A 10,490-nucleotide genomic window follows, 5' to 3' on the forward strand; every position below is an offset into this window, starting at 1 on the left:
AAAGCATCGCAGGGCCAGGCATTGTGGGGACTGCCCATAAGTCCGAAGGTTCACTTGTCAGAAGGTTCATTAGTCCGAATTTAGTTTGGGTTACTGAGGTTAAGGTTAGGGTTAGGGTTAGAGTTAGGCATAGTATTCTTAACAAATTCGTACTAATGAACCTTCGGACCAATGCCATGGCACCAGGCATTGTGAGCTTGTAGATCTGCTTAATAAAAAATGGTAGACTAGTAAACTAAACTAGACTTACAAAATCATAGTTTAACAGTGAATGTGTGCGTGCGTGCGTGCGTGCGTGCGTGCTTGTAGGTAGTTTAAAGTGATAGTTCACCTATTTTTGACATAAAGCTGTGTGAAATACTTGCCATTAAAACAGTGGTTAAAAATGTATTAATTGATTACCAGAGTCCCGTGGTCAGAGTTCTGGTCAGTTTCTAATGAATATTAAGTAGTTCCAATGGGTTGGGGGCCATTTGGCGTGGCCCAATCATCGAAAATAGATTAACCCACAAAACTAGCGTCATTTGTATTGTTAGCCTATTTCTACCATATAGAGCGAGGTTTCGTTCTGATCAGCTGCCTGCAAAGCACCTTGTTTTGGGGAAATACGTTGCAGCTGTGTAGTGATACTGGACACAAAAAAATAGTACCATGTGACAGAGGGGTCAAAGTTGAACGAAAGTTGGTCAATTTGGTAGAAATATGTCAACAATACAAATGAAGCTAGTTTTGTGGATTCATCTATTTTTAATGATTGGGCCATGAGCCCCTGCCAAATCGGGTCCATGCTCAATCTCCCTCAGCCCTATGTTCCCTCAGCCTTATGTTCCCTCAGCCTTATGTTCCCTCAACCCTATGTTCCCTCAGCCTTATGTTCCCTCAGCCCTATGTTCCCTCAGCCCTATGTTCCCTCATCCCAAAATAGGACCCTATGTTCCCTCAGCCCTATGTTCCCTCAGACCAAAAACCTCAGTCCCCCATGGCATTGTTTCCGACGTCTCATTGTTCTGACGCCCCATTTGTCCGATGCTGGTGAATGCTAACCTGGTGAATGCTAACCTGGTGAATGCTAACCTGCCGACGCTGTTGAATGCTAACCTGGTGAATACTAACCTGGTGAATGCTGACCTGCCAACGCTGGTGTATGCTAACCCGTGAATGCAGACCTGCCGACACTGGTGAATGCTAACCTTTTGAATGCTGGCGAATGCTAACCTTGTGAATGCTGACCTGCCGATGCTGGTGAATGCTAACCTGGTGAATGTTAACCTGAAGAATGCTAACTCTTTATATGCCCATATATGGAGATCCCTGATGTCATCATTATTAAGGCCATATCTGTGAATGCATGGGTAACAGGGATCTCCATATATGGGTAACTGGTCCGATATATATTAATAAAGGATAACATAAATTAAAAGTTCACATATGGGTATTCCCAGATGATGCCCTGTTAGGGGAACCACACCAACAGAATCCATATATGGCCAAGACATGGTGGCCAAGACAGATGGCGTGACCTTGCCCAGTAAGACGCCCTTAATGGGACATCGGAACAATGAGATGTCGGACCAATGCCATGGCACCGTCTATTTTGGGCTGAGGGAACATAGGGTCTATTTTTGGGTTGAGGGAACATAGGGCTGAGGGAACATAGGGTCTATTTTGGAACTGAGGGAACATAGGGCTGGGGGGAACATAGGGTATAATAAATTGTTAGGGAGTGAGGGAACATAGGGCTGAGGGAACATAAGGCTGAGGGAACATAGGGCTGAGGGAACATAGGGCTGAGGGAGCTTGAGCATGACCCCGCCAAATCACCGGAACTACTTTATATTCATCTACAACTGACCAGAACTCTGACCACGGGACTCTGGTAATGAATTAATACATTTGTAACCACTATTTTAATGGCAAGTATTTCACACAGCTTCATGTCAAAAATAGGTGAACTATCACTTTAAGAAATGCTTGGGAAAGTGTAGTTTATGTGGACATTAACACAGTTTATTTATAAAATAGCATTTCTAATGAACAACTATTTGATGCAGACAACAGCACAACACCACCACCATGCTACTGAGAAATGTAAAACTATTAACATAGCAGCCCAACAATGCCTACTGGATGTTACAAAGCTTCAAACTGTAAGTTTACAATATGAACAAACTATCTTCAGTTTAAAATTCTGTCCTCCTATGCTTCGTGCTGGAACTCGGCTCATTAGCCTTCTGCTTAGTTTCATCCAGAGCTTGAGAGAGAGTTTTACTACACAAAGATATTCATATAATGTTCAATCATTTATTGCCAAATCCAACAAAATTGATTTAGGGTTTTAGATAAAAACATCAAACCATCACCAGCCTCTCTGTATTCTCCTAGTGCAAGCTACTAGGCCGCGTACAAGCATAAAGCAGAAATGTATTTAACAGATGTGCAATTAGTAGAATAACAAGGATTAAAAACAAAATCATATCAAGGAGATCTTACAATAAATGCGAGAAGTCTCTGCGTGCGTGTGTGCGTGTGTATGTATGTATGTAATCCGCGTATCTCGAGAACCGTTTGTCCCACCGGCTTCAGATTCGGCACGCGCGTTCCCCCACGCGGCGCGGAGTGCAGTGCCGGGCCTCGACCCGACCCGATGCGCGGTTTTCCCGAACCGGTGCGAAACGTTCGGAATCTCCATATGCGGAGCTGATTGTTGGCATCAGGCTGTTCCGGAGGAAATCGACGCAAGTGCTGACTCATTATGACATCACTTCATAATAGGCTCTGACATCACGTACGCCACATGAGTCAACAAAAAATGCCATGGTTACGTATTGAATGTCATCAGTATGACGTGTTCTGATGTCACAGATCTAGCTGTTGACATCTGGATATTCTGCTTAAAGAAGAAACAAACAAAAAGCGACAGAGATATTCATATATGGGCATAAAATGGACGCATACAGATAGATATCTCCATATATGGGCATAAATGGACAAAGGCAATTATGGTCAAAACGGGTCGTATGATAACAGGTATAATGGGGTTTGAATTAAATGGTAGGGCATTCACAGAGATCTCCATATATGGGCATAAAATGAACGCCCCTATGCGGAGCAGATGTCTGACATCAGTTTTCCGGAACCGGCACTGTGTCTGCAGAGATCTCCATATATGGGCATAAATGGACACAGGCAAACAGATGGTCAAACGGGTCCTATGACAACAGGTTTAATGGGGTTTGCATTAACCCATTTAGGCCTAACCTATAGTAAGGCCTAAATCAGAATTTAGCCTACAAAAACAAATATGTTGCAACATACTGTACATGTACTGTAAGCCCCTCCCATACACTAAAATGTGTACCCGGCCTGAATGGGTTAAAGGGTGGGGCATTCATTCCCTATTTACATCGTTCCCGAGTAGGCCGGTCCTCGACTAGACACTCGGCTGCCCGACAGACAGATACAGAGATCTCCATATATGGGCATAAAATGGACGCAGACAGACAGATACAGATATCTCCATATATGGGCATAAATGGACACAGGCAAACAGATGGTCAAAACGGGTCCTATGACAACAGGTATAATGGGGTTTGCATTAAAGGGCGGGGCATTCATTCACTATTTACATCGTTCCCGAGTTGGCTGGCCCCCGACTAGACGCTCGGGCAGCCAAGCTTCTAGTAATATTTAATTTCATTATGCAAACAAGTAACTTTAATTGTTTCAGCCCTAAACACAAGCCTCCTTTCAAGCTGGATGCAGAATGGTATGCAGGCAGTGCAGCTGTTATGGCAAAGTGTTGGAGGGAGTTGTGAAGCTGAAGGGTACTTACAATTATCCCTGCATTGTGCACTGCCAGAGGTAGACCCAGTAGTCCTGTACCTATGTTCCCCTTCAACAGATGGATGAGAGCTTGACTAAACCTGTAGAGAACAGAAAAAAAGGCACACATTCCTACATCAACACTCACAGAGCGTAGTAGAAGCCTTCTGGGTTTCTTGCCCCTCCTGGGAAACAATATTGTTTGTGCATATATTTTTGTACCATTTTTTAAATTGGGATAAATCAATCAAATTCCCTGGTGACTGATGGTAAGAAAAGACAGTAGTGGAATTTCTTTTAGAAATAAAACTTGGTAACATGAAAGAAAATAAGTAACGGAAGAATTGGAGAATTCCCTCAACAGGTTAGGCCCACCTAAGGTCACATAATCGTGACCTGAACTTGAATTCAGCTCAGAATGTCTCCCACGTGTCATTCAAACTCTTTACCTTCCCCTTCCTTCTTTTCTCTCTTCACTGCATTATTAAAGTTAGGCCTGAGGCTGATTCTAAAATCATTTTCTGAAAAACTTCAAATATTATTACAAAACTAGAAAATGTGCAATTTGTGAAATTGCAAGTGTAGTTGCCCTATGTTTCAAATCATATTTGAGTTTTGGGAAGTGAATTTCCATTATTTTGGGGACTATGTTTGTTTACCAGTAAGTAAATGCATCTTGTGCATTGTAATCCCCATATGAGTATAAGGGGTACCCTAACAGTGCATCTATAAACTCTAACAGGGCCTAACAGGGCATCATCTGGGAATCATACTTAAAGCTATACTGTGTAAGTTGCTCAACTAGTGGTCAGTAGCTCTATAGCAAACCGCGTCTGCCTCCACCTCGCCAACATCTATCTTTAGAGGGGTCCCTGGTTCCTGTGCGTTCAGGCATTCCGGAGAAACGGACTCCGAGTATAGAGACACACGGGCGCCTACAAATATGGCCGCCCTATTGTGATAGCGACCCCACTTCAAGATGCGCTGTGATTGGCCGGCAGTGTATAACCCTCGCTGTGATTGGCCGGTAGTGTATGATGACATAATTTTTCCGCGAAAAACGGGGCCCGGTCAGGATCATAGAAAACATATAAAGAGAAGGCTTTAGAAGCTGAAAATAACGGAGTGGGTGTTCTAAAACTTTAGCGATTTAACAGTTAGGACAATTTTAAGATTTGTTTTATAAAAAAAGTTACATGGTATAACTTTAAAGGAGACATCCAGACCAAAACACATATAGGGTTAAATCTGCCTTTTATCATACCCCTTCATACCTGCTTTAGTCGAATTTTTTCATAGCTGCCCCTGTTGCTAGATTTCGGCTGCCCCTGTTGCTAGATTTCGCGGGCTCTCTCATAACTAACACAGTGGATTGTCCTTAGGCTAGTGCAGTCATTTCTTGAGCTTCAAAGTTAGTATTTTTTTATTGGATTGTGTTTACACAACGTCCTGAGACGAACCACACCGCTGTTTTGACCTCACAGGCACCCTTACTTGTCAAACAGACCCCTCCCTCCCTCCCTTTCTAGCCTCTCCTCTCCCTGCTCTGGTGCAGAGCAGAAGCCGTTTGACAAGTAAGGGTGCCTGTGAGGTCAAAACAGCGGTGTGGTTCGTCTCAGGACGTTGTGTAAACACAATCCAATAAAAAACTAGACCAGGTCAACCTGGTTGTGCCAGACCCCCTGTCTGTCATCATCATTTATGACATCATGCCTTTTGTAGGCATGTCATCATCATGTCATCATATATACCCTTTATATAGAAAACCCGGACAGACCGACATTTGCTTATGTAGGCCTACCCATTTCATGGGTCTGGCAAATACTAACTTTGAAGCTCAAGAAATGACCGCACTAGCCTAAGGACAATCCACTGTGTTAGTTATGAGAGAGCCCGCAAAATCTAGCAACAGGGGCAGCTATGAAAAAAATCGACTAAAGCAGGTATGAAGGGGTATGATAAAAGGCAGATTTAACCCTATATGTGTTTTGGTCTGGATGTCTCCTTTAAAGTATGAATCCCGTTTTCGGGAGGAATGCCCATATATGGACATATAGTCTCATGTGGTCTATGATGTCAGACATCTCCATATTTGGGAAGAGTTAATATTAACCACTGACTTTAATTAAAGTCAGTGGGGGAAATTAATTCACTAGTAAATTAATATCAATTAAACAATACAACTTTTCTCTTAGCAAATTCCTGATGGAGCCGGTCGATTTGACATATGGCGCGAGTGTGTGGTGCGAAAACTGTGGGAGGAGTAGGCGTTAAACTTTTAGTTACTCTAGAAACAGAGAATAACATTTCCCCAGAACTATAGTCTGGTTGCCCTGCTGGGCAACCACACTAATTACAAAAACAAATGTGTTGCTACACTGTACATGTACTGTACAACACAAGGAAGTGTTCCCGGCCTGAGGGGTAAAAGCACAAAAATGTGTTCCAGTCCATAATGGGTTGAATCAAGGTGAAAGCTAGATCAAGTGTCTAATGACATACGGGAAAAAAAACTTCAATCCAATCAAACCAATGGGATGTGTAAAGATGTATGGTGGTTGAGTAGTGGCGTGAAAGTCTTACGTGATGCCTTGGTGTTTGTTCAGCTCATACTGCTGGACAGGAAGGAGCTCTGGGTCATGGTCCTCATCGGAAATCTCCTCTGAAGCCACGCTATGGTTCTCAATGAGTGGGGTCATCACCTCCATGTCTAGCGTGGGTTAGCACAAAGTCATTATTAATCCTTGTAGTGCAGTGCTTTTCAACTGGCTTCACACTGGCTGACATACTTTACACTTTCTCTCCGGGGCAGTCATAGTTATTGATCAAATAACAAAAGAATGTGAAAGGTATGGGGTTCTGTGAATGAACATGTCTCTTGAGAGAAAACAGACGTAGCCCCTGGAGCTAAACATAAAGGTCTCTAATTTATTTCAACTGACTTAAAACGCTTTTCAAAGGTTTACTGCATACCTTGACCTTTCATAAGATAAAACACTCTTTCCTGTAGGTTAAAGGCCCTCTGTTCCCTCTCTGTTGTTCAGCCTTGATCAATATTATTTATTGCATTCTGGTGACTTCTTACGACAACCCTCTTGTTTTGTCCCAACTGCTATTGTACTAGGTAAAAAAAAAAGATTACATTGGATACAAACTGTCCAAAGTGGCTACTCGTTTTACAAAAACCTTTTCCCCCACACTGCTTCAGGATATGTGCACATGAACAGTTACAGAAACAAGTAGTTCTGGCCATAATACCTAACAAAAGGTGCATTGGACAGATGAGAAGGTTTTCCAATTATGTTCAGACCCATCCTTAGAATGCAGGTGTTATCAATATCACAGATGCAAGGCAGATCCTGACCAGTGATTCTTCTGCTGTTTTTACTACCACATATAGCTCCCATCTGTCATCAGGGAGAAGTTTCCATGAATCCATACCACAGTGTGATGGAGAATGTGACAACACTCTCTATCACAGCTCTGTAAAAGTCACTAGTCACTGCCTTTGACACCTTGGCTTCAACTTCTTAAGTTGTCATACAGTAGAAAGGACAATCATTGATGGATTGTTGAGAAGTGTTTCTTGAGCACAAAAAGCATTAGTATAAATGCAAAAAGATATATTATTATTATTATCATCATAATGATCTTCCTTGTGGAAATCTGCTTTCCCATGCATGTACAACTTTGCACATAAATGTCCAGTCCTATGCTGATAGTCCTGACAGTGGCAATACAGCAACTGTCTTTGAAAACTGAAAAGTGCTACTGCTACACTTTTCAACAATACGTGAATTTAAATATTTAATTTGCTCCCCTCCGGCTGCTGAAACAAACATGCACAAAATGACCATTATCATTGCCAACAAACTGTGTAAAGTAAGAGAAAAACAAATATCAGATCATATTCTTATCCAAATGTGTGTCCAATGTAAACAAGCCATTGTGCTTTCTTGGGTTAAACTGTACTGTCCTGTCTGTGCTACGTGCTTATCCTGTATGAACTTCAAGTATTCAATCAAGCTTCTAAAACATCTAGAATTGGTCTTTATTTGCACCAAGTTCAGAAACTCTGTGCAAGTCAATATGTGATGATACTAGGCTATGATAAAGGGGGAAATTAGTCCTATAATTTTATGGGTTCTAATCAGGGCAGGAATTTCATGGAGGCCATGAAGGCCATTGCCCCTCAGTTTGGCCTCACACCAATGCCATGACCTGAGGCCACAGTGGCCTTAATGCCACAGCTGAGTGTACCACTTTCTCCTCTGCCTCTCTCTTGTCAATATACTGTATGTAGACAGTACATCGGTGTCTCTTGTCATGTAGACACCAGTGTCTTTTGTTGAGAATCTGATATCTTAACTCCTTAAAACCAATCCAGTGACTTTGATTTATGTATTTCACTGCAGATTAGGTTATCATCCCTAACCCTTACATTCATCAAATTCATCAAATTGTTTTATTTGATGACCTTCCAGTCCTGGCATTTGGTCTTTGTGCCCTCAAAAAATGACAACACAAAAGGCCAAGTGGCCTTTCCCCTAAAATGTCGAAATTCCAGGACAGGTTATGGTAGACTAGAGTTTCGAGGTGCTGTGTGGGAGTCTGGGAGAATTAGTCAAAACCTACCGTTGCAATATTCCCTGCGAGTATCACGGTATGTCGATCTAATACTAAAAATCTCAACATCAGCACCACTTTGGTTTGGGTGGAGGAGGGGTGGATGAGTTTACCTAATTGTTGCGACGTCCCCATCCTGCGCCGAACACCTGCTGAGCCACTGACTGACAGACAGAGGCTGTCCTCCTGGTTTGTTTATAGGCCACAGTCGCTGGAAGAAGGGCTTGGACAGAGGCAGCAGCTCTTGGCCTTGTTGTAGATGTTATTAAGGAAACAATTATGGGAAACCAACATGGATAGTCTTGGAAAATGACGTGCCTCCGGGCAAGCAGCACCAAACATTATCAACTTAAAAAAGACAGGCTTTCCAGGGCGCTGTAAGAAGGGAATATCAGGATGCGGTGTTAATGTAGCCTGACTAGGTAATAAACAACAACATTACCCAGCCAGGTCTTGATATAGTCTATTTCGGTACTATATTCCTTTTCCTCGACACATTTGGTTGCTGTCAGAAGGAAGCCAGACAGGCAGCCTTGATTGAGAACGTCGTTTCAATAAACGGACCAGTGTCCTATAAATCACAGCTTATCATTTGCTTGGATAACAGAGCCCTGTGTGTGACACTGCTCCAGTTAGTATTATGGTCCGTGTGAAAAGACGTGTTTCTCTTGACAAACTCTTGAAGTAGCCGGAGCGATTATCCATCGATGTTGATCAATAATTCATGGTTGTCCTCTTGTATGAGAATGAATTACGAGGTTAATATTCCACGGATTAAAAGGCAGACAGTCAGACCAGGGCATCTCTTCCTGATGAGCCGACGAAAACTGTGCGAGTGTGAGACGTCACACGCCCGCCTCCGCACATAAGGGGACTCTTAAAGGGACCGTGACTACTGTACATGTCAGGGGTGTCGTACCAAATGCTGGGCCCTGGGTACAAGGATTAACTGCGGGCCCCCCATGAATGTTCTTCATAGGGGGAGGGGTTTAACCAGACTGGGAACGCATTATCACACATTATTTTGTGCTTTAACTATTGAAAAATAGCAGATATCTCACAGTGCGGCACCGAGTGCTGCGCTGCCAGCGTGTAGATCTGCTATTTTTGAAAAATCTTGAAAATGTATCTTTGAATATTTCAAATCCTTCTAAGGTTTTCTGAAAAACCTACGTTTCTATGTCAGTGGTGCTCAAACGTTTTCATGTGAAGGACCCCCAAAATGATTTGTATTTGGCCTCTCAAAATTTTGAATTCCAGGGACCCCCCAGAAGCAAAATTTGAGTTACAAATGTTCGCTTAAAAAATACATATATTCAAAGATTTGCACACATTTTCACGACTTTTCAAAAATAGCAGATCTACAAGCTCGCAGCGTGGCACTCTGTGCCGCGCTGTGCCGCGCTGTGAGCTCGTATATCTGCTATTTTTCAATAGCTAAAGTATAAAATAATTAAGGACCCTCCACCTTGGGCCCTGGTTACTCCCCCCCCCCCCCCCCCCCCCTTGTGACGCCCCTGCTACATGTTTACAATTCCTCTGTCAGGTGTGAGGTGCTGTACATGATGTATGTGAACCCTATATGGTGTGATCTCATTAGAATCTGGTTGTCCCCCTGGCTGGCTGACTGCTGGGAGTCCATTTCTACAGGGCCCCAATGTCATTGTAGTGAGAAACTGTCTCGAAGTAACTATTTATTATTTCCAAATATCAGGCATACTAGTATCTAAAAATAATACTTGGAAAAAGGTATCTCTCAGAGACCTGCTACAGCCTGCACTTGATTTAGCTCTAGAATGTCTGTGAGCTTATCTTACATACATTTCATGTATTCTAAATACACAGCCATAGATCGGTCACTATATCCGGTTAGCAGACTGACCTCTGCGGCATAAATGTTGTCAGCGCTAGTGTCTGCAATAATTAATTCCTAAGACTTCGAGTCAGATATTGTCCTCTAGTTTCATATCCATTTGAAGGTTCTGGCAGAAAACGTAGTAAAATATCTCCACTTTTCCACGAGATTCACACGGATGACATTC

The 10,490-nt window shown here is 42.7% G+C and overlaps 1 protein-coding gene across 1 annotated transcript in view; it reads right to left on the reverse strand.

Moving 5' to 3' along the window:
- Positions 1-9,206, reverse strand: part of slc36a4 (solute carrier family 36 member 4) — a 177,619-nt gene extending 168,413 nt beyond the window's left edge. Inside the window, exons 1-3 of the mRNA XM_080731754.1 lie at positions 8,562-9,206; positions 6,406-6,532; positions 3,833-3,923 (exon numbers count right to left, since the gene is read on the reverse strand). Of these exons, the coding sequence (XP_080587880.1) occupies positions 3,833-3,923; positions 6,406-6,532; positions 8,562-8,583 (240 nt within the window). The 5' untranslated portion in view covers positions 8,584-9,206. The remainder of the gene's footprint in view (positions 1-3,832; positions 3,924-6,405; positions 6,533-8,561) is intronic.
- Between the last annotated feature and the right edge of the window lie 1,284 nt (positions 9,207-10,490).

This window comes from Nannobrachium achirus, assembly GCF_963921795.1.
Source record: "Nannobrachium achirus genome assembly, chromosome: 8".
Classification (NCBI taxonomy): domain Eukaryota; kingdom Metazoa; phylum Chordata; class Actinopteri; order Myctophiformes; family Myctophidae; genus Nannobrachium; species Nannobrachium achirus.